We start from the raw sequence: 25,024 nt of genomic DNA on the forward strand, positions 1-25,024 counted from the left end.
AAGCAGAGTGTAGATGCTTCTGGAGACAACTGATTGTCAGAAAAACACTAAAATCTTGGTCAAGATTTATTTAAAACGCTAACCCAAAATTATCCTACCGCATGGGGACCGAGTTCATCAAAGTGTAACCAGACTCAGAGGGCTGAATTTTGACTTTCTTGTAAACAGAAACAAAAGGCCGATTTGTGGAAGGACAAAGAAAATAAACATTTGTGCAGTCCTTAAAGACATTTTAGAGTTGATACAGCTACAAAAACAAAACACTGCAACTTCTGCAGCCTCAGAGGCTCCAACATATACCATATGTTGGCAAGTGTAACACAGACATTTTCAAATAACTTTGCATTAAGTTTTTCTATGAGAAAACCTTTGTTTTATTAATAATAATTTTTTAAAAAGGTAATTTCTGCGAGCTATTTCCTTGCTCTGTACTTACTCAGCACTAAAACCATCCCAGTCCCTCATGCTGTCACCTGTGATGCCATGGTGCTGCAGAGCAGGAGACAGCCTGGGATGGGCAAGCACAGACCCCCCTGGGCTCAGAACAACTGCCTGGCCAGTGCCCTGCCTTTTACCATGGGCAGGTCCTCTTTCCTCTCCAGCACCTGTGACAGAGACAAAAACTGTTCCACAGCAAGATCAGGTTATTTTCTTGCAGAGCTCTCAGGGTAAGCAGAACAAGAAGTCCTCTCCAGAATAAATTCTTGAGAAGCAATGTGCGTAATCAAAGCATGTTCTCTACAAGCAAGAGATGTAAGTGCATAAAAAATGCTATATGAAATCCATCTATTTAAAATACTGTTTATTTGTGATTTAACATTAATTAGCATTACATCTATGAGCAATTTCAGATAACATTTATATATTTTCCACAGGACACAAGAGTTGGCTGGCTCATTCTTTATGCCAAAGCAAGTAAATAGAGGCATTAGCAAAAGGTGCAAATAGTTCACGGTTGCAGTTTAAAAAATATTTATGCACATTGCATTCATTTAGATATATTTTTAAAAAAGTTATGAAAAGCGTAGTTCACAGGTTACTGTTTCTACATATGTTGTAATACAACACAAATAATGTAGAACATAAAAAACAAAGTAAGCAACTGAAAGTTTCCACTATGATTAAAAACACTGATTCCAGTATTTAGTGACAGCTAGAAAATTGTTTCCAGGATCCATTCCAACATTGCATTATCACACTTACACGGTCAAAGCTAACCAGCCCCCGAACATGCTATAATCAACATTTTTGCATGCCAAACCACTCTCCAGCCATATTTAACAATTATATATGGTATAATATTTCAACCGGTAATTTGGGAATCACATGGATCTTAAAAGATGTACTTCCTATTGTGATGACTGATTTACAGACATTTGACACAGCGAAGAAACCCCTATGTTAATTTCTATGTTTAGTTTGTATTTACAATACAGTAAAAGTACTAAAATGACAATACAAGTAAAAATGAGTAAGTGGCAGTACCACCCTTACCCATGGCACTAGGCTCTGATTTGCTCTGGGTTCATCCAAAGGACAACACAGATTCACGAGACCCTTTTACAATTTGAATGAAACGGAAGAAAAAACCCAAAGTGTTGCACTCTGCATGAATCCATACAAATTATTTAAAACCTCTAATATGGAAATGTCACTCTGCTGATTTAATAAAAATATTCCGCAATCCATATCATATATTTAAAAAAAATAATCACCAAACTTTTACTTTCTTTGTCTCCTCCTATTTCCCTACTATTTCACTTTCCCTTTTAACATTTTTGTTTCCTTCATTTGGTTATGTTAAGAGATTATTTTTCTTCATTCATTAGCAATACCATGAAAGAGAAAAAGAACAACCCACAAATAATTTTTAAACATGAATCCAGTTCAATTTTATACGTTTTTATCCTTTGATTTTGAAGTCCCTGGATTCCTGAATTATATTTAAGTATACTCTAAACCAAGCATTCTTAAATACACTCTAACTATTAAATGCTTGGTTCACATGCTTATAATACCTTTATACTGAATGGTATACAAACATTTGAACATATAAAATCTTCTTTCTGTTTTGCCAGTTAAACTAAATTATCAATGTTAAGTGTATAAAATCCCCCTTCTTGAAAAATAAGGGTTTCCCCCACCCCAACTGATAGAATAAAAAAGAAGTTTTCAAAAATTATATTTCACTAAAATGAAATATTTGGCAAAAAAGTTATTGAATAATGGAATTCTTTAGACATTTTGTATAATTCCAAATAAACTTTCTCTTACACAGTTTTTCCCCTAGTATTATGTGCCAGTGTATAATATTTCTATATGAGCTAATCTTAAAAAAGATGTAAAGGTGTGCTGTTAATATGTACCCACTCAAACAGGGATACAGAAAATAAAATATATGGTCAAAAACCACAATACAAAAATGTATGATCTGGTTTCCAAATGAGACAGCAGTTTTAAAAAGTCATATGGTCACTCAACGGTAACTTTAATAAAGACTTTAACTGTACTGAAAATTTTCAGGTCTGCAAAATACTCCAAGCAGAACTTGCTGCTGCATACTGTGATGGTATTTGACCTTGCTATGACGGTAATTGAGCACCTGCCAGTGTAGTTCTACATGAAACTAATCAATGTTTCCAACCCTCATAGCAATTTTGGACACAGCCAAGTGAGAGATGAATTAATTTGCAATCAACAAGAAAGGTTTTTTTGTTTGTCTCTTTGTTTGGTTTCTTTAAAGCAAAACCTCTTCCAGTTTCTACTTGTTTAGGTTAAAAGTCCAGTTACTGCACACCCCTAACACTACACTGTTAATGGTCAACTTAAACGTTTAAAATGTGCAATATCTCCTCACAACAGAACTGCACTTACACTTCCACCTTCTCCTTCTTTTTACTCTTTTTCAGGAAGGAGGGGGTGCGGAACTTCTTCTTTTTCTTTGAAGGGGATTTGGAAGGTGACCCCTCAGGGGACAGGGCCTCTTCTATCTTTTCAGAGCCTTTAATGGTAATCTCTACGCTCTCCACAGTACTCATGGTTAACTGACTGACCCTTGTGGTGAGATCTTCTTCCACGTCGTGTGCATCTTCCTTCCCATTCACCACCACAACTGGCATCTCCACAGATATTAGGTTGGCATCCTGGATGTAGAAATCCTCATGATTTTCTGAAAGAGCAAAGGATTTTGGAATTATTTATGCACACTTTCACGCAAAAACCCCCAGTATTGAGACAAAGCCTGTGAGTCTGGACTGCGATCCAAGGAATGAAGCCTGAAGTGCTTAGATGTGTTTTTTCCCCTTTATCCACAGTCTTAGTTGCTGTAAGCAGACAACACAGTCAAAATGTCATTAAGGGAAAAGGGGCTGAAAAATCTAACCTTATCTCTGCCAGGTGCATGCACAGCTCAAGCTGTATAGAATACGTACAAATATAGTCTACACAGCATACAAAGCCTCAAGCACAGTCAGAATTACATTTTACTGCAAGAGACTGATTTATGAAAACACAGCCATTCCATACAGAAGGCATTGGAGAACTTGCCTTTTAAAATGCTTACTTAGACTTCTGGAAAAGTCTTAGGCAAAAGAACTAGTCTTAACATTTTCAGTAAAATGATGTACAACATCTATTTGCTCCACTTGGTTAATATCTAGTTTCAGCATGCCCTGAGTTGTTTTCTGTTTGTGAGAATTATGTATTAGGAAAAATCGGGAAAAATAATTTTATGGACAGAGTACCACCCAAACTTCACAAAAGAGGGCTCCTTTTGACTCAGTTGACTTCATGCAAAAGTAAAAGTGCAGCAGAAGAGTCGAGGACTTGGGTTACTGGAGCCCTTGGCATTGTACAGAAGTTGCATGGAATACCTTCTAATCTTTCTGGGACATTTTGCGGGGATTGAGTTTGTGACTGAATTTGTGACACAGATGAACCGTCATCTGAGAATAATTCCTGTTCAGCATCTGCAGGACAAGATGTGAGTTAGTAGCCAAGCAAAAGTGAAAATCAAGCAAGAGTGTCAGTGCTGGTGCTACAAGATTTACAGGTCTGCTACAGCTTTGTGTTGCTCATGCTGGCAACAGCACAAAGGTACAATACACAGTTGAAACTCTAAAGAATTATGGATTTGCCTTATTTGCTAAAAATTGGTATATATTAGTTCTTTATTAAAAAGCATTAGAAAAAGTGGCAGGGTTGCATTCCAAGTAGCATGCCCCATGGTGTTATCTTGTCACAGTCTGCTGGTACAGTAAGCTATTACACTATATCCTGAGTGTGACATATAGCAAAGTTGTTTTATTACATGTTATTAGTGAAGAAGAATTCATAGTAAGTGCTTGTTAAAAATTAACATCAACCCTGAATTAGTAATTCTCTATGGAGTAGGAGTATAGGAAGAAGATGTGAAAAGTGAAAGTAGACGAGATTTGCACACTGAGAGAACAGAAGTAAATTAGAGAAGCCAGGGTCAAATATCTCAGTAAACTTTTGCTCAGTTGGGCACAGTCTTGAGCTACTTGATCTAACTTTAGTATCAGTTCTGAGGAGTTGGATTAAGATGACTTTTGTGGACTCTTCCACTTTAAGTTATTCTACGACTCCAACACAAAAATTCATTATGGTTAACTGTGCTTTTGTCAACCCCATTTCTCTGCAAACCTTTAATTGCTTTAATTTCAGCACTAACTAAACTAAAAGAACAAACCACATTTAACAAAAGAATTCTACCACCTCAAGGAATTATTAGTTCTAAGCCAGTTGCCAGCAGTATACGCTAATAACTAACATGCACACAATTTTTTACAGTAGATATTTTCAAGCTTATTATCAAAATGTAAACTCCAGCAATTCAAACCACACTGCTGACCTTCCAACCCCTGCTGCTTGCGCTCAATGGTTTTCTTGTACTCTTCCAGTTCCTTTTCGGTGAGGTGGCTGAATGGGTTGGGCGGTGCTGGCGGCGCGTGCTCATCATCAAACTGCATTGACTGGGAAAGACAAAGCCACAGAATTTAACAAGCAAAATGTGCAGGTCTTCTTTTTTCTCTCTTTTTAATTTGGCCAAAGTTTGGTGAAAAGGTTTTGGCAGGGAATACAGAATTAAAACACAGATGTACTAAGTGTTGGATAGCTGAAAACTCTTAGAAGTACAGAATTACAGTTCACCACAGTACGTTGGATAACCTTATTAATGATATCTATAGTGTTTGGAAGTATATTCTATTCAAGAAAAGATTAATATGGGCAGGTAAGAAACTGGAAACCCTCTCTCCCAATAAGAAGCCCGTTTCTAATGAAAGCTGTCTTCTACATGGTCACATCCCACCTTTTAAACTCAGCTATTTCTGGGACTCAATTGTTATCATAAGTATCACTTCCACAGACTAATGAAGGCTATTTTTGGCCCCATGCATTCCAAAGTTCTTCCTATCTCACTTAAATGATCTTAGACAAGGATCCTACTTCATTAATATTAATAGTGGCAAACTTAACTTGCACATCTCAATTGGAAACTAACTTTTTAAACCTTTAAAATGAAACATGAATAAGATGTATCACACTCTAAAAGTGGCATTAAAAGGATCAGTTCTAACAAAACATTTAGAAGGAAAACAGCCCAAGCTGACATTTGAAAGACAAGCAGCCAAATAACCTGAACATTTGTAAATTAGCTAATTATGTTGTACTCACTGAACTTGGCTTTTTATCCACAACAATCCCTGCGAGCAGCTGAGACTGAGGTCCTGCTGTCTTTAGGTCATATCGGTTTTGCTCCCTTATCTATAGAGATAAAATAAATCAGGTTAGAAACGGATATTTGTCTTTAACAAATCCTATGCCCATCAGCTTTACAAAGCCACTAACACAGGCAACAGCGAATGGCTGGAGAACCAAGCTGTGTGCTGCTGCACCTAAAAATTAAGAACCTTCCACCTCTGAATACACAGCATATGTTGTTTGGCTCTTTCAGTACTCACAAATATTTACCCCAGTCCCAGCTCTTGCACTTCATGTAAGCCAACATTTAGAAATATGCTCCTCAACCTCTCCACCTCATAAATGACACATGTTCAGCTATTGGAGAAAACTCTGTGGTCACAAAGGTTGGTAAAGTTTTTCCTTCTGTGAATAGTTTATTGTTTTCCCTAAACTAACAGCCCTAGCTTCTATTGTCAGAACTTAAGAGACTGACAGATCAGATATTAATATCAATATAGACCATATAAAAAAAGTGCTACAGCAGAGAATTAGGAATGAACTTGCTATGAGCCAGTGACATGCATGAATTTAACAATCATTGCCTGGGACATGTATTACTAATCTCTGGATGATTAGAGGGTGCCTTTCCAGTTCTGAGGAAGGGAGTTGCTACTTCTAACTCCACTTCAGTCCCCAAGGACACTGACAAAGTGCTTTCCAAGAAAGAAAAAAATATGCAATCAAATGAAAATGTCCTGAATATCTGTTAACATAGTTATGCTGAGGGTGGAATATTTGGTCAGTCTGATAATCAGTGTCTTTCACGCTGGAAGGGAAAAGCAGAGAGATATTTCTGTTTACAGAGAGGTCCAACAATAATCCCTCATTTTCTTTTTTTTACTGCCATTAGAAATTCCAGCTTAACAAGCACTAGGCAAATTAAAACAGAACAGAACAAGATTAGAGTCTGAGATTGAATCATGCTGCAGATGACGCACAGAAATCCTGTTGGTGTTGACACCTAATTATCTACTAAATAAAATGTAGACTACCATTCCAAATCTATCATTTCCAGAGTTAACATTCATCCTTCATCAGACTATTGCACTCAAAATTTAAATATATAAATATTGCATATGTATGTACAGATTTTATGTATATCACACATTTAAATACATGTTTTTGGAGCCAAAAATCACATATAGTGTAAGAACCTTCTTAATAAAATGAAAACATTAGAAAATGTTATTTTACCGCTCTGCTGAATCATTACTTGAACACATAATTTTATTTGGAAATGTTACAATTTTCAGTTCATTACACTTCTTTTACCTTATTTCTCTTTTCCAACACTTCACTTGGGTTTGTGTTTAGAGGAACAAATTGGTTTGGATCTTCAATTTTGATTGGCGTTCCTCCACTAGTCTTGGAGGAGTCATCAGCTTTCATCCACTTAAAGACGAGGGGAAAAAGAAAAGATAGAAACTATAATACCCAGTATGATGGAAAAGAACAATTCTCTGTGTTGTCTTACTGTTAAAGACAGATATCAAGAAAGGACTTTCTGACTTGATTCTCAGTTCCACATGACACCTAAAAAATAATCCCAATTCCTTTACAGGTTTGTGTGTTTGCCCAAGAGGATTTAAGTTGCCATGAGTGTGACTACTTTTTGTAAATACTGACACACATTCCTGAAAAATGCAGTGTTAGCTGTGTACTAATGATGCTGTCTTTAGAAAGGATCACACTTTTTAGTAACTGGCACGTAGATCCAGAGCCCTTGTTCATGCAATCAACTTCCACCTCTGCTGACCACACACTGACTACAGTTTTTTTTTTCCCTTCTCAAGCAGGGTTCTGAGGATGTTTTTCCCTAACTCAAGTTTAGAAACCTGCCAGCCTGCCAGCAGGAGGAGCTGATGCTTTTACAGTTGTACTGAGAGCAGCTGAAGAGCAATAACACCCTCTGTAGTGCCACGAGGGCCACCTCTCTGCAGGCTGGAAACTAAGTGTAAGCATCTTGCTGAGCTGCAGGAGGGGGAAAATCTTTATCATCATTAAAAGCCTGTAGCACGAACAGACCTTTTGAAAGCTGTTTTCAGTAGGCTCACAAATAGAAAGGGGGTAGCAAGAGATGAATTAGAACTTGTGTCTCCCTCATGTAAAAAAAGAACAACCCACGGGTGACTTAAAACCTTACTATATTTGTGCTATATAATAGCACAAGAAGAAGTGGTAGAAAAACTGTTTTCTACTTCAGGAACAAGAAGAGATGGTTAGAACTGCAGAATCATTGTTAAATTTTATAATTAAGTGTTACTCTTACAGTCAACCCCTCTCCTCAAAGAGAGGAGACTCTTAGTACCAATGTCATTAAGGCTCTGAAAAGCCTACTTTAATTTGCTCAATAACCTTATTTGCTAATCCTATTCAAGATTTCCTCATATAAACTGTGCAAAACTTACTTTCAAGTAGGGCAAAACCAAAGTGACTGTCCAACATATCAACCTACCGTGATCTTAGTCCTGGGACTGGTTTCCCCATTCCAGGACTCCTCAGGCACATTAACTTTCAAGTATGTGTTTGGAGAGTTCAGCCATCTTGTCTTCTCTCTCTGTTGCCTCTGTGCAAGGAATTTCAGGGGGGAAAGTGGGACTGTATCATCTTCAAAGGAAAAGGCAGTCACAGTGGCTGGGATCTCAACATCACTCTTGTGTCTGGGTTTTTCCCTGACTAATGGTTGCCTATAGGCATAGCCAGTTCTGTATCCCTGTGGAGGAGGAAAAGAATGCTTAAAAAATTAAAATAAATTTTTTTACTATTAATTTACTATACATTTGTAAGATGGTGGGACAAAATTGAAGATCAAAGCATTATAAATTCTTATTAAGCCAGAATACTGCTGTCAGAAACAGTATGACTAAAAAATTATTTACTTTACAAAAGTTAATCCTACACTCAAAACCTTACAGGACTACATAGATACCACCAGCAACGTGCTCTCACCAGGTTGTCCAGCATCCTCATGAGTGCTTCAAATTCTTGCTCCCCAACTTTCCATTTTTGTTGTGAAGCCATATTAACTCCACCTCCTCCCACTGCTGCCACGGCGTGTGTGGAAGGCTTGAACTTCTGCAGATCCAGTAGTAGGAGATTGTCTATTCCACCTGCTCCAGCTAATGCATGAACCTGGAGACATCAAGGAGTGTATTTCACTTGTGAAAAAGCTTTTGTATTCTCTGCTTTTCTGAATTTGCAGCAGGAGGTTGCTTAAATACATGCTGCAGTTACTTCTCAGGCTAGTTTTCTCCTATCCAAAAAATGTATTGAAATATATAGGAAACGACTGCTACAGAAAGCATTGTATCATCTGCTAATAACTGCACTTAAAAAGGAGAAGTTTCAAACAGTTGCTTTCAGAGTACCTTAAAAACATCCTTCTGCATCACAAGATTAAAAAACTTTCATTTTTCTAGCTGTTTCAAAATGAAAGAGTGTCTGAACTCAAAGTGAATGGTAGGGCAAGGAAGGAAAGGAGTGGGAGCCCACCGTTGGCACATCCAAATGCCTCTTTGGGAGGACAGGACCACTGGGGAACAAGAACAAAGTGATGAAGTTTCTGGGGATGAGCTAAAAACTTATGAAAGGTGAGAACGCTTTCAGTGGTCTCTCTTCACAGGTAATAGGTAACATCTGGATACCTCACCAGGTAGCTGAAGTTAGACAGAATGGAAACAACCAAATTTGCAATTCAAGTTATTTTTAAATATGCCACCCATTACCATTGCTCAAAGACCTTTTAATTTGGTTTCAGAAATCTGTGATCACAGAGAGAAGCTTCTTTTCTTCTCACAACATTCAGCTTCAGTAGAGGAGCTGGCTCTCAGGAGACCTTAAGTCACATTTCCCCATGTAGTGAGTACCAGCAAATCTATTACCTGACAGATTCTCTGCATGAGGCTCACTCTGCACAGCATGGAACAAAACCTTCTGTACCCTTTGGAGTGTAACACCACTGAGACTGTGTCAGTGCTCCTAGAATGAGTATTTGTGCCATTCTTTCAGTGATTCCCTGATTATTCCAGTCTCTCTTTGACCAGGCATACAGGATTACTGGATTCCACAACTCCAAAACTGTGTAATGTAAGAGGTCTTCCCATCTGGGATATAATCTGTAACTCTGCAGTGTAAGTCTTAAAATTAAACACAGGTAAACTCTCTCTCACCTGCGTTTCACAGGCCAGCTGCACATTGAAGATATAGTGGAATGCTTCTTCCAGTGTCTCTCCTAGTGCTACCACACCATGGTTTCTCAAGACTAATACCTAGTAAATGAAGACACTAATGTTAAATGGTAGAAACTGGAGCAGAACATGAAAATTGTTTATGAAGAGCATAAATGAGGCTGAATACCTTGCAACTGGGTCCAAGAACTTTTTGAAGCTGAATTCTCTCTTCCTGTTCATCAAGAGATCCCTGGTAGTCGTAATAAGCAACATCTCCCAGAATCAGAGCTTCTTGTGATATGGGAAGGATGCCACACTTCATAGAAGAAACCTGTTTCATGAAAATGAAATGCTGATAGCTGAGGAAAAATGAAACTCTTAAAACTCACATCTCAACCACCCAAGCCTCAGCAGGGTGTACTTTGTTAGAAGGCAGACAAACTCCATAGGGAGAGTTTAGAAACAACCCCCTCCACCAGTCTAATTTGCAATAGGGTGACAGAGGTGCTGCTACCCAATCTAGGGACATACATATTGGAGGAAATTTTTGTGAATTTTATTCATGTTTAATTCTCATCTTACTTAATGGTTTACCCTTCTTTCCCACATCTATGACTTCAAAAAACTAGTATAAAAGAAATTATTTGTTCCTTTTTATTTTGTCTGTAGGCAAGGAATGTATATATACATATATGCATTTCTAGATAAAATAGTAAGAATTTAGTTATTTCAAACCAATTCTTTCTAGCCTCTTTCCATTTTTATCATTATTATTATACAGACCATTTGAAGTTTATGTTAACTATAACATTTAAATACTGAGGTAAATCCAAACTAAGTGTAACTACTAATCAAACCACTTAAAAATGGAGCCACATAATGCAAATTAAGATGATTTATACAGCACATTATATTATCTAGGATGCTATAAATGAAGCCTGTGTAAACTATTTGCTTTACAACCTCCTTCGCCTGAGTATAATAATCTCTGAGCATCAGTTTATTCTGAAGCCATTCCACTATGGTGGCCCAGCCCTCTCTCTCTCTATTTGATAACCTCACACTTTTATTTACCAGTGCAGAGTCGACTTTAAAACAAAAATGAAAACTGCTGAGGAGAAATATGCCCTTAAGGAGAAGCTGTTTCATTTCAGTCTGTGCCAAAGGAAGACTTACAGCAGCTGTGGCAGGGGTGTGTATGTGTATGACACATCTGACGTCGGGGCGGGTGGAGTAGATGGCCAGGTGTGGACTGAAGCCAACGCTGTCAATACTGAGAGCTGTGCTTCCCTGGTCCACTACATCTCCTAGGATGTTCACTTTAACCTGAAAAAGGCAAACAGACAAATGGTATTCAGAAAGTTTTTGACAGCTTCAGGTATCTAGAAAATACCCTTCCTTTCCTATTTAGCACCAGATTTCCCCACACACATTCAAGGCTCAGAGCACAAAAAAAGTAGGAGAGCAGCAATGAATCTGTGTGTCAATAAACCACCCCGCTGTACTAGCCCCTGACACCTGTTGGAAATTCAGCCATGGAAGAAGTAAGGATAAGACTCTGATACAAGATATATTCTACCTCAGTCTATCTGACCTTTCCTTGATTCTGACTTTCAAAAATGCATTTCATTAACATTTCCTGCATTTTAAATACGAAGATAATTCAGAGCCTGAGAAATTTCTGGTAAGAATATTCAATGCACAAGGAATTTTCAGATTCATGGGAACATTAAAATAGTAATTCCTGGATCAACAGAAAAACTACAACAGGGTCATATGTCACGGTATTTTGGTTCTGTGTTTGCTATGTAATAGTATCAATCTCATTTTGGTACCCCTTTCACCTTGAGGCAGTTTCTTTACAGATATGCACTGACATGAAGAGCATATGGCAGGTTCTACACCAAAAGATGTGTGATTTAGCATCTACCACTGCCTAAATACCAGCCTGTAACTTCACCCAGCTCATTTGCTGGGCCTGGGGAAGATTATTTGACTTTATCTCCTCACTTCTAAAGGTAAGAGGTGATTCTGATAACACTACTCCTACAGAGTCATTTCACATGTATTGTCACACTCTCAGGCTATAGAAGACTGCTGCTACACTGAGGCTACTGGTGAACTTCATCAGTCAGGAAAACAGAACTTTGCTGCTCTATATTGAAGCTGGAGACAAAGAAACAGAAAGTAAAGCTAAACCCAAGAAGTAATACTGGCAAAAAAGGGTGCTACCATCTAAGTAGTTTTTCATCTGGTGGGTAAATATTAAAGAAACCCAAACAACAGCATAATTACAGAAAGCAGCCACAAAAGTATTTTAGAAAACAGGATGAGCCTTGTTGGTTATTACAGCAGGTGAATCACATACCAAATTAGAAGCTGAAGCTTCAGAAAAGGACAGCCCTCTTGGAATGATTAGAATGTGGTCATGTTCTTTGCTTACTCTTACCTGCAGAGGAGACAGGAAATGGATTACTGATCTAATTTATATTAATCAGGGGAAAAATAATTTGAATAATAGGTGAGATTCTAAATAAGTTGTTTTTTCTCTAAAATACTTACTGAGATATAGGTATTTGGCAAATGTGCCCACCCAAACAAGTCAGCCAATCTATATAAACTGGCTAACTTGCAACGAGTAAGTTTTTCTCCCTTAACAAATGAGGAGGTATCTACCCCAGGTAGGTCATTGATGGGTGTAATCATTCCATGGCCTGAAAAACAGACAAAAATAGATGACAGACAGTTGGACAATTAAACATATTTCCAGCTATGCCATGATCTTCCAAACGCAGTGGATTGAAATGGTTAGCAAAGCAGTACCAGCATTTATGAGGCTGAAAAAGGTTTTCCTGAGCTGTCTCCTGAATCAATATCCTACATAGCACTGGAACTGTACTTTAAGACATTTGTCACTAATGAAGTATTTTTACATGTTAGTCTGAGGTTTTTTGTTACAGCAGAAGACATTCCTTGTGAATTTCTGGCACCAGCATAACTAATTTGAAGACATATCTCAGTCTTAGCACTTCAATTCAGTCCTAATGAAGAAATTAGGATTAGTGCAAGAGTTCTCAAACTCTTGGACAGAGAAATCACAAAGATCAATTTCTCTCTTTGACTTGTGACCACATGAACATACCCTTCTCCCCTTTATGAATGCATGACAGACTTTTGACAGCCTTTGTTTAGAGGGAAAGCTGAGACTAAAAGAGGTAAAAGTCATTTTGGTTTTCAACAAAAGGAGTGTGCACTTTGAGATCTGTCCCCATTGTCTCTGGCAAACGCAGCAGAGACAACAGTGGGACACACAGTCTCAGTAACCAACCAGAGACATGAACACGAGGTTATCTGGGCTCTCTGTTCTCTTCCACTCGTTTTGTTAAATAAACCCTGAAGTACCATTTTGGGACCAAATCTCCAAAGATGATGAATGCTGACAGCTGCCACTGTGCTTCAGGTTTGTAAGCTCCCATACGATGTCCACCCACAGAACTTAAATAGACTTGAACGTCTCAGTGCTTCATGACTTGGAAAGAAGAACTTGGGTGTTAACTGCAAAATCCCAGTGACATCTTTACAAGTAGAGTGCAGACTAAAAGCTGTTCTTAACTGTGGGAGCTGTTTATCTGATAATTCAGCTTGCCAGGGTATTCTCCCCACCTCAGAGTTGGGATTTTTTTTAGTAACAATTTATATGCAAGAGTAGAAAAATAAAGAAACTAGATGGTAATGTATTTCACATCTCAGTTTATATTCATGTTAAACTCCTAATAGTAAAAGGGCACAACATTTTGTTCCCTATGTCAGTTCAATTTTTATTAACAAATTATACAATAACTGAGTTTGAGGATTCCAACCATTTTGGATATCATTATACAAGTCAAAGAATTTGAGAGAAAGAAGCCAAAGAAGGCAAGTTAAGGCCACCATCTGCAATACTTCCACTACTTCACAGCTAAAGCAAGCTCTGACAGAATTTTTATTCAAGGAAAGAGGAGATCCCAGCATTCCTAAGCCCTGCTAACAATTAAAAAAAAAAGAAAAAGAAAAAGAAAAGAGCAGTTTATGTGTAATTCACTTACTGAGTGAAGATGAGGAAAAACCTGTAAAAGTGCTCGCTGTAATGTATTCAGCAATCTGCTGTAATGCAAGCAGTCCAGTGGGGTTATTGCCCTTCTTCATCTGTTCTTGAATAAGGCATTCCAGATCTTCTCTAAAAGCCTGTAGAAACATTAGAGAATCATCAAGGAAACCTGGCCTTGATAATCTTATTTCTATTATAGGTGGGGCTGGTAGTTCTGCCTCTTATTAATGTTACATGAAACTTCCCCACAGACTTTGTTTTTAGCTGTTTTAACTTTGCCAGACTTAATTATCCAACCTAAATTTTGTACGCTAGGTATTGGCAATTTGGGGGGCAGAAAGGAGGAGTTTGGTCACAGAGGATTTACTATTTCCCAGTACACAACAAGATAAAATGTGTTTTTAAAAAAGTATTAAACCCATTTTTGTAAGTAATTAAAGTGTTGTCCATATTTTGGAAGAGATACTTGGAATTCGATCAGGATGTGTTGCTTTCCATGCTGGATATTTTTTTAATAATGTAATCCCTCTGAAAACCCATTCAAATTTGATAAAGTTATAAACAACTGGAAAACTGGAGCTCATCCATGCTCAAGTAATATCACAGATAGGCAAAAACTAGAAGGAATGCTATCTCCTCTCTATTTCTTTCCTTCCCCAAAGGGAAAAACCCTTCCTTCTTTTTCTGAATAAAGTGACTACAAACCCAAGAGATAAACTCTTGTAGAATATATCATGAAAAATTTTCATAGTATCAAATTTAATATACTATGCACTGTGGCCAAATCTGTTCCTTTGAGATGATGAACAGATTATTCCCTATCTACAACACACCCCTGTCCTAGGACCACTGCTGCCCTGACATTCCTAGAGTGTGTAAATTCTGTTCCTTCAGACTTATAGGTTACATTTTCTAGCCCTCTCATTACTTCTTGGCAGCATCTTGCAGCTTTTCTCCAAACTCGCAGTACCCAAAGCTGCACAGAACACGAGCTGAGGTGGATTGTGAACACTCCTCCTGGTCCCTTCCAAAACGACATTTGGTGTCTTTACCATGCAGCTGGCTCCTATTATAACTCCAGACTATTCCCTGTAAGTAATTGCTCCTTTTAGTTTGCCTTCCTTGGCAGAGCACTTGCTCTCAATTAAAGAAAGAAAACAGTTCTGTATGACAAATGTAATTTCTTCACTGAATTTTAATTCAGTCCTTCAAAACACCCACTCTGTTGGGCAAAATCCACCAATCCCTTGGCGCTGTTCACCAACAGGTTTTGATTAGTAAGAGAGTGCTACTGAACCCCACAAAGACATCTTCAAGACTGTACTTGATACAGCCTCCTCAGCAAGACAGTTGAGCCTCCATGACTACTAATTACCAACTTTTCAGACATCTGTACTCTCCTTAGAATAATTTTGTCAGGATCATGTCCGTACCTGAGACTTGCCAGATTTCCATAAGTAAAGCCTCTAAAAATTCCCACTGACTGACTCTGCGTGGATCTGTTGCACAGATCTCTCAGTGTAGGCCAGAATATGCATCCCCCAAATGGCTGAACAACCTCTCACCAGCCTAAAGATGCACAGGCAAAGTCAGATTTTTCTCTTTTGTGGCTGCTTTTGGTAAGGTCTATGCAGGAGAAAGGAGCAGATGAGGAAAAGGAAAGAAAAAACATGGAATCAAGAGAGGAAAGGAACCTAACTGGGGGTAAAGAAGTGGAGGACAGGGAGCAGTGGCCATAAACTGAAACATAAAAAGTCCCAGCTCAACATGAGGAAGAACATTAGATCAAGGGTAGCAGAGCACTGGACCAGGCTGCCCAGTTCTCTGCATTATATTATATTATATTATTCCTTCAATTCAACAAGGACTATAGAAAAGATCTGCAAAAACATTAATAGTAAAGTCTTATTAGTCATATTCAGATGTCTGGAGTTTTTTTAACACCTGCACAAGTAATGTTACTCCTATAGCAGGAAAAAAGATAATATAATATATATTGGGAAAATTCTGACAGAGATATTTTTTTGGTTTATTGCATATTGTATTTTTAATTCTCTTGCTTTTTGGTCATGTTATTTTATGTTTTCTGAGCTTAATTTTGCACCTTAATGCTAACAGTAGTATGTTACACATTTGCTGAGACTACCAGAAATAAAGATTTAGTGTTGTATCAACACCTTTATTACACCAAACAGGCAGATTCCCTTAAAAATAGTTTTAAAAATAAGTGAAGATAGGTAAGTGCAAGGAAAGTGGCAAATGTGGAGGTTTGGGATGAGCTGTAAAGCAGGTGAGAATATGGATGAAGTGCATAAAATCAAGTATGCAATTTATCCACATGCCAATGCATAATGATGTTTTCTAGCAGCCTGTCACATGGATATCTATGAATAATTCAATACATTTCATTCAGTGCTACAGACTTTTGAAACTTGGAACTCTATATCCTTAGGTAACCATCCCACATGTGCTAACACAACCTTCTTCCATTTCGGGTAATCCCACTGGGCTCCCATGAAGGGCACCACCTTCTTGTGGTCAACGTTTTACCTTTAATAAGAGCCATTTAATGAATTATATTTATTGGATATTTATTTCACCGTACAAGACTGATTTCTGTAAAATCACTAGCTTGCAGGGCTCTGATTCTGGGATCTGACCAGAGCAGCAGGAGCCTGCTTTTGAAAACCTAACTAGAGCCTGGAGACCAAGTGGTTTGGTTTTGCTTTAATTCATGAGATTGTAATATATTTATATATGTGTGGCATTACACTGCCCACAGTCATGAAGCAAAAGTCATCCAAGTAAGTAATACTGGAGAGAGATGCTTTCAAAGAGATGACAAACGTGCTGCTCTGGCACAAAGCAGATATTTTTCAAGTGGAAAGGTCACCGGTAATTTCAGACGTAGTATTTGACAAGAAAATGCTGACAAAGGAAAAACTGTACTGTCAGATGAATGAAAAATCATGTCATCCAGCTGTATGCTCAGCATTGCTCAATCAAGTGAAAGTTTCAGCCCTGGGATTTAGTAGGCTCACTGGGTACAGGAGTACTGTTTTGTTTGTTTGTTTGTTTGTTTGAAACCATGACAACTTTAGACATGAGACACTAAGAGCAGTGACTTTTTACAGTGGGGTACAAGTCCCAGAGGGAGCAGCACAGCACTCCACGGCTGCCCATGATCCTGCCAACACAGCTGCACTCGGACACCTGCCTGTGCCTGCACACAGCAAGGATGTAGCCTGGATAACCCATCCCTCCACAGCTGGGAATCATTTCCTGTTTGCACAAGCATCCTCCTGCCTTCAGGGACCTCACCTGCCCAGCCAAGTAACTGTGTCCCCCCTGGTTTGTGCTGAAACAGCACTTCAAGCATCAGACTGAAGGTTTGCATACAAAGTATCCCATGGCATGAAAACTGGGCCCATGACAGCTACTGGAAAGGAGGTACAGTGACATTTCAGACAAGAAGCACAACTGGGAGGATGCTGAGTAGAGCTTTTATTTTAGACACCCAAGTGAGTAGCCTGACCTTGGTAGAATGCAGGCTGCTGCTCTGCTTCCACCTCATCCACCTTCTGAGTGCCACTCCACCACCTTGCTCTGAGACATGAATTTCCCCACAACTCACCAGTAAAAATGAACAGAGCAGCTCACCCTGTTCCTAAAATAGTTTCCAGAACTCCACTCTCTCCAAAACTGTAGTCAGCTTTTTTACACCAGCTTAGCCAGCCTTACATGGTACTGCACAGCCTGCAGAACAGACACAGCTTTTCTTCACGGAGTCATTAGTAGAATGATTAGGTCAAGGTCTTTCTAATATCATAAAATTACTTCTTCAGAACTATTTGCAATCATCTTCCAAGTATACATCATAGACTCAGGCAGTTTAGATGGAAAAATCTTTCAACTTAGGTCTGCAACAGTTCTCTGAAACTCGAGAGTGAAGTTAACAGACTCAGTTCTGACTCATTTACTTCCATTTTCTTCTAGAAGTACAGTCTAAGTGTGAGCTGACAGTGGAAATTTGGGCTTTTAAGAATCAAAACAACATTCACATGTACCAGTCAACAACTAGCATTTTTCAGACAACATATGCAGGAAGAACTAGAATAATCAACTTGCTAGAATAACCTATTTTACAAGGATACACACATATTTAGCGCAGAATAATGATGTTTCTAAAAAACTCGGTATTAACCTCTTCATCTTTCCAGGCAGGTCTCTAAGGATGCTAAAAAGTACACAGGCTTATAAGCATTTTGACTACCTATGCTGTTCGGTGGTGGTTTTTTTTTTTGTTTTTGTTTTTGTTTTTTTCCCCCCCCCCCCACTGATTTCTACATGTATCCAACTCAAAAGAAGTAGAAATAAAATAATAAGCAAATAATATTGGTATACAAGTCATCTACAAATACCACTGCAAACCTTTAAGAGGAGAAAGCATGTGCTCACATCAGGACTAATTACAGTAATAACCAGCTTCATGTCATTCTACAGGAAAGTAGCTAAAAAAGATATGTGAGGCCACTACCTTTCATAGCAGCACTGCTGTTAGACTAAAAGCTGCCAAATAATACAAGAAACCCATTCCACCATTTTCACCTTTGCCCATTTTGATCATCGCTTCTAATATCTTAAATCCACTTTTAAAAAGGACATAATTCAACTTATCTAAACATGCCCACGCAGAATCTTTAAGCCAAATCTCCACCACTGAAGAAAAGTTTCAAAACTTAACTGGTGTTTTGTCCCCGAGAGTGAAGAGACGTTAATTTTGGTTCCTGTGCTGTAAACAGAACTGCCCGTGAGAGGAAGACCTACACCAAAGCAGCTCTTTCAAGACTGAAGTTTAGATACAAACAGGCAGTGCCCTAAGTGGAAAAGGGTGGAGCTGGCCACAAAAAAACCGCCAGTGAGTGAAGGCTGGTGGGGAGAAGATAAGAGTCACAAAAGTGTTTGTCAATGATGCCGTGAAAGAGAACAAGGGGGATGGGGCTTCTGGGTTAAGAAGTAGCCTCTGTAATAAGAATGGGGAATTAGCTAAAGTTATAATACTCTCTTCACTAGCACTGAAAGGTGAAGGTATCCGGGCTGGATGTAGTGACTGGACTGACAGCAAGGTGAGCCCCACACAGAGGACCAGTTTTTCTGGCTCCTCTAAGCTGGTGAACACTGGCTTTCCTCCATGAGCTGCAGCAGAGTGTTCACTCCTGTGATAAGCAGCCTAGAGATACCCCATGATTACAGCCAAACCTGAAGCACTGAACTCCTTTGCCAAGTCCATCTCCAGCACACCCAGCTCCCAGAGCCAGCCACTCACACAACTGCTGCTCTGCATGGGGGTCTGGGTCCCTCCCTCATGTTCTCTCGTGGAGTAAAGCCATACCATACATCTTGCTAAATGGAATGTAAATGAAACGTAATGAATGTAAATGGAATGTACAATGAAATGTAAAATGCTAGAAGAAATCAAATTTCAGCCCATCAGGGGTCTCACGCATTTCTGAGCACAATTAACTGGGGTTTTCAGTAAGTGCAGGACTTGAAATGGTGGGAGCACACACGGTGAGGAGGCACTAGGAGGAATGGCAGAGCTCTTGTAGGGTGTTCTGGATGCACATGTTCCTGCAGCCAAGGAAAAAAGTCACCAGTCATGGCTTTCCATGGTTTTCCAGGTATTTTTCAACATGTATCTGTTGGCATTTATATCCAATGAAAAAAACCCCCACAGTTCAAACTAAATGGAAAGAAGCAATATGGAAATAGAGGGGAGTGAAGGGGAACCCAGTTTTACAGTAAGAAAGCAGGGAAATTCTCACGAGGTGGTGCAGGACATTGGTGTGAATTTACAGTGCACCATAGCAGCTACGGACGTGATAGCTAGGCAGTGGGACTCCTGGAGTCCTCGCAGAGATCCAGGGGATGGCCTTGATTTGAGACAATGTTACCCTGACCACAAATTCCCTCTCACTTAAAATGTTGTCACAGTGCACAAGGGATCTTTAAGGGACATTTTGTAGTATGCCTTCAATTATGTGCCAAGTTGAGCTCTTGCCTCTGGGTGAACAAAATGCTGCCCAGGTTGTATGATGAAAGCATGCAATTAAATAAGCTATTGCAGTGGGAGGAGAGTCATGACTTCCCAGGGAAGATGTCAGAGAAGATAAAAAGCCAGAGCAGGGAGCTGCAAGGCGAGAGGACTGCCCAGTGAGGAGGTCCTCAGGTGATGTAAAAGGTTGTGAGTCCTTTGTGGCCAAGGGGTGAGGCTTCTAAAGGATGTGAATGGCTTTTGAACTTCAGAGAAAAGAGCAGTAAAAGCCAAAACATATGAGGAACTGAAAGGACTTTGATATTTTTAAGAAAATAAACTGCCCCAAAAGGGAGTGGTATTGCAAAAATACTGGATGTTCACTCAATACAAAAGAAAGTAAGCTAAGCAACTGCAAAAGCTGGGGAAAAAATAAATTAAATCATCCTTCATCTCTGTCCTGATGGTTTGAAAATAACATATCCAGGAAAAAAATTTGAGTGTGGGTGGGATTGCTTGTTTTTGAGGAGAAAAATATGCCTGCATGCTAAGGCAGACCTCTGAACAGAAAAGTTGCTAAGCTGTATAGTTATCTCCCCACTTTTTTTTTGGGCAAGACCAGCTAGTGTGGGAGGCAGGGGTGTGTGTGCACGTGCAAGGCAGGAAGGGAGGCACAGTAGAGAGGCACATTTTTAAGCTCCAAATAGCTGTATTTTATATGTAAAAATAAGCAGCACACATCCAGTGGGTCTCAAGAAGTCATACAAAACTTCACTGGTAAATTAAAAACATAAACTTCACATTTAAATTCCAATAACCAGGCATTTTTGTGTTTACATAAAACAGCTGTTCAATTCATTGCTTCAGATGCAACTTCTTCTTACATCAGTAAAAATAATGAAGTATATCTCATATATAAGCACATCTTTTGTACAGCAATGCATCCTCTCCCATTTCCACCTTCACCTGTAGCTTTCCTTCCAGTACACCAATACAAAGGGATGGAAGGCACTCCTCAGTGCAGTCTAAGCCCTGATCCTAATTTCCTGTTATGTTACACTCACTGTCCTGTTAGCTGAAGCCTGTAGTTACCTTTTCTGCTGGGTAGGTAATTGTTTCACGTGGTCTCACTGCACTGGAAGCAGTGTGGCACTGCTGTCTGCCTGCAGCTTCACAATGGCTGTGGGGATCTTCTCCCAGTGTGTTCATTCAGGTCCTCAGCGCTGAACTGGCTGTTCAGTTTTCATAAACACCATAACTGCACAACCACTACATTATTTTTTTTAAAGTGTTTTAACAGTTTCTGGTTGCTATGGTGACAGCATCAGAGAAATGCTGGAAGGAAATAAAGGCCAGAAGGACTTGTATACCATAAGTGAAATGAGTTTGATGGTAGAGCAAATATATTTTTGCTCTGTGAAAAACATAGTTACTCTATGTAACAAGCAACATATGACTGTTTAGCTTACAGACAAAACTGTTTTTAATTGCTGAGTTAAGTTGGAAAATATAAAAAAACCCCTAACAACCAACCCATTTTTTCAGATTTTGGATATATTATAGAGGAAGTATCCTGGGCCCAATAAGCAATAAAACTAGTCCACTGCATTAACGTAGTACCTTTCCTTAAAAAAACCCCAACATGCTACTTGAATCCTCTGAACCTGAAGACATTACTAATATAAATCTAAATGGTTTTATGCTAAGATTGGCAGCAATGCTTCTGCATGTTATCAGGCTGCTCAGGCCCAGCTGATTTTAATTTCTTTCCACCTTTCCACCAGACACAGAACAGCAAACATGTTCAGTTTATCAGATTCTCCAGGCTATCAGATGCTCAGGGGCTACATGCAGTACTAGGCAAACACATCTGAGAACTCACTGATAATGTCAGGACGTTCTCCACTGGCAATGGTCAGACAACAACTACGATTTGTTTAAGGTTTATTATGAACAGGCTCCAAGACATTAGCAAACATCAGAGGTAATGGAAACAGCTTTTCAGTAGCTTTTAAATTATTTAATTTAGGAAAGGGAAATTGCACATCAGAGAGGAGTAGTCAGATTGCGCACTAGTACGGGCACCAAACAGCACATCAGAGAGTTCCAGCAGCTTGATGTCTGAAGACGTCTGGTCAGGCCTGTAGCCCTTAAAATAACATTCACTGAGTAAAATATTCTGTGGTTTCTGAAATATATTCTCTAATTTATTTTCTGGCTAAAGGATTTAGATTTTCCTACTTGAAAGAAAGAAAAAAAGTTTGTTAATAAAACCAGATTAAATTAGCACCCAAGCTTCCTACTATGGGACAGTGAATAACCCTTTAGTTTTGCACCTCTGTACACAGAAAGTCCAAGTTCAAAGCTCACCTCTAGTCCCTAACATGCTCATGTACTTTTAAGACAGTTACTATCCTTGCTAGATACACTTCACATTTACTAATAATTGCCAGAAGAGGAGTCATCAACTATTTCTTTGACTGAATGCATTTATCAAGGCTTGGTGAAGATATGCATTTATGTATCTAAGACTGGGTGAAGATTTACCAGCAAAGCAAGCTCTTCCTAAACCGTGCCTCCTAATTCCTCCTCTTCTAAACACCTTCAAATAGAGAGAATATATCTCTGTCAAGTGGAATAGTTAAGAAAAGCAACTAAGTTCTATGAAAATTTTTAACACAGTGTAATTCTGCAGTTGTAGAACAAAAATACCATGGACAATCCTCATCAATTCAATCCCAAACCAGTGTTACATAGACTGGTAACAGCAGCAATACTTTCTGGCCATTGTGTGATGAATTTTAAATTCAGGAGAACAAGGTAAATATTTTCAGTCCTGAGTCCCAGGAACAGTATGGCACAGAGCAGCTGGAGCCTAGAAAAAATACTGCACTTTCCACCCCAAATAAATTATGAAATTTGCTTGATGGACATTTGGTCATGGGTACTGTATAAAAAAGCTTTAATTTCCTTGCATGAGAAATCACAGCAGAGTTCCTCTAAACTTTCTGTATCAGGAAAAGAGAGGATAAAAGAAGATACTTGAGGGGAAGTGGGAGCTCAGACAACTCCTTTTCGTGCCTGATCCCACACAGCTCCCACGTTCCCATTTCTCTCTAAGCCAAGCAGGCAGCAGGCCCCTGGCTTATTTGGACAAGTGTTCCCTTACACAACAAAAACTTGCAACTTATTGGCAGCTCTGAAAAGTCACTTTCCAAAAAGTGCTGGGCTCAGCTTCTCTTGCAGCAGGACACTGACAGCAGCCCAGCAGCTCTCTGTCTCATAACCTGTTAAAACAGCAGCCTAAACTCAGGGGTTCATAGCCCTCTTCAGACCCTTTCCTAAAATCTGCATGCTGACACTGCATCTACTAAAAAAAAACACCACAGAGGCTGCAGCAAAGGGACATTAATTACATCTGGCAGACTTGGCAAAAGATGCCCCAAAATGTTAATGAAATTGTTACACTCATCAGATTCAATACTGTCATCAAAAGGACCAAAAAAACACCCTCACATACAAACCCAAATGATCTCTCCAATTTATTTTATCTGTTAGGCTAAAGACTTAGTCTTTCTGTGAGTCCTGGCTATTCATAATGTGAGTATTTTAACAGGAATGAGTAGACTCTGATCACATTTTACAACTGAGTATAAAACATAGAATTATCATGATTAAAACATTATGCAGTACCTCCTTAGAGTATTTTCCTTATAAAAGAGACTGGCTGCAAACCCAAGCTTGCATAAATTGACTTGAAAAATAATAAATTCCTTAGTCAACAGGTTCACATTATACTCAAACCAACACACAGATCCAAGAGACACTCCATGACAACACTTTAGAAAACAATCCTGTTATTCATGGATGACTATAATAGGGTGATTACTAACAGCTGTTTGCAATCTCTTTACATATGGAAAAGCTTAAAAAAAAATTACAGAAGCACCCCAATTTACAGAGGAACTGAAGACACAAGGATCTGTAAAGCTGCTTAGCCCCTTCCCAGTCCCATTATCCTCAATACTCACATTACACATGGATACCCCTAAAGGATCACTCCACAGGCCTTACTCACTCCCTATGGCTTCAAAATACTCAAGGTAACAGTATTGCTTTCCAACATATTCTTCAGGTTAAACTCAAAGAATACAGGTACTAAAGTAAAAATTAAAACTAGTGTGAGCGTGGTTTAATAGATTTAATAGTTTTATATGTAGTCTACCCAAGTACTGAACTTACACAACCAGTAGATGAGCGCTAATAGGGCCAAGCAGGGGTATGATCACCCTCAAGGACATAAAAAGAACATAGTCTAGCTTTTAAATAAACTTAACCCAATTATAAATGTTAATTAAAACATTCCTGATGCAAATGATAGGTTAATACTCAAACCCAGAAAGCAGAACACCACATAATGCCCTAATTTGTTCCTATTTGACTGGTGACTCCTTCACTCTCTTCCCTGCCCCTAAGTTTTAATTAGGAACCCTGCAGCCAGGGTTCTGTAATACTGTAATACTGCAATGAACCATAAGAATATAAAAGTATCAGGAGAAAGAACAACACACAAAACACTACACCATAAAATGCTGGATATTCTGCTCAGTGACTTTTCTTAGAAGACGGTCCAGAGATATTCCATCTAGCTGTGACACAGATTTCTTTTTTCATAACACCCTTTCCTTTTTACCCCCCATTAATGGCACTCACAGGGCTCTGCAGTATCTGGGTGACCCTTTTCCTCTGCTCCATCATGTTGAAGTCCTGTCTCAGGTCAGGGGACATGTTTCTCTCCCGGATATACTCCGGGTCATTCTCGTTGATGCGATCGAAATACCGCTCTTTGTGAGGCATCGTGGCTGTGGGAGGAGTAGTGATCACCACCTGGCTGGCATCAGCACTCATGCTTCAACACTGTGGAGGGAAGGCTTCCCCTGAAACAAAAGGAAAACAGGGAGCACCATT

The 25,024-nt window shown here is 39.0% G+C and overlaps 1 protein-coding gene across 5 annotated transcripts in view; it reads right to left on the reverse strand.

Annotated features, from left to right (window-relative positions):
* Window positions 1–785: 785 nt before the first annotated feature.
* Window positions 786–25,024, reverse strand: part of ADD3 (adducin 3) — a 91,301-nt gene continuing 67,062 nt past the window's right edge. For 4 of the 5 annotated variants that reach the window (XM_066190952.1, XM_066190954.1, XM_066190953.1 and 1 more), the window contains 14 exons: window positions 24,770–24,993; window positions 14,021–14,159; window positions 12,498–12,649; window positions 12,304–12,384; window positions 11,112–11,261; window positions 10,123–10,266; window positions 9,936–10,034; window positions 8,716–8,898; window positions 8,222–8,479; window positions 7,039–7,158; window positions 5,698–5,787; window positions 4,874–4,994; window positions 3,873–3,968; window positions 786–3,169 (listed from right to left, as the gene is read on the reverse strand). In XM_066190952.1, the coding sequence (XP_066047049.1) occupies window positions 2,871–3,169; window positions 3,873–3,968; window positions 4,874–4,994; window positions 5,698–5,787; window positions 7,039–7,158; window positions 8,222–8,479; window positions 8,716–8,898; window positions 9,936–10,034; window positions 10,123–10,266; window positions 11,112–11,261; window positions 12,304–12,384; window positions 12,498–12,649; window positions 14,021–14,159; window positions 24,770–24,964 (2,127 nt within the window). In that variant the 5' untranslated portion in view covers window positions 24,965–24,993 and the 3' untranslated portion in view covers window positions 786–2,870. The remainder of the gene's footprint in view (window positions 3,170–3,872; window positions 3,969–4,873; window positions 4,995–5,697; window positions 5,788–7,038; window positions 7,159–8,221; window positions 8,480–8,715; window positions 8,899–9,935; window positions 10,035–10,122; window positions 10,267–11,111; window positions 11,262–12,303; window positions 12,385–12,497; window positions 12,650–14,020; window positions 14,160–24,769; window positions 24,994–25,024) is intronic. The other variant, XM_066190956.1, reaches the window with a different exon arrangement.

This window comes from Chamaea fasciata, unplaced genomic scaffold (assembly GCF_029207755.1).
Source record: "Chamaea fasciata isolate MVZ Bird 193981 ecotype frontalis unplaced genomic scaffold, bChaFas1.0.hap1 SCAF_9, whole genome shotgun sequence".
Classification (NCBI taxonomy): Eukaryota; Metazoa; Chordata; class Aves; order Passeriformes; family Sylviidae; genus Chamaea; species Chamaea fasciata.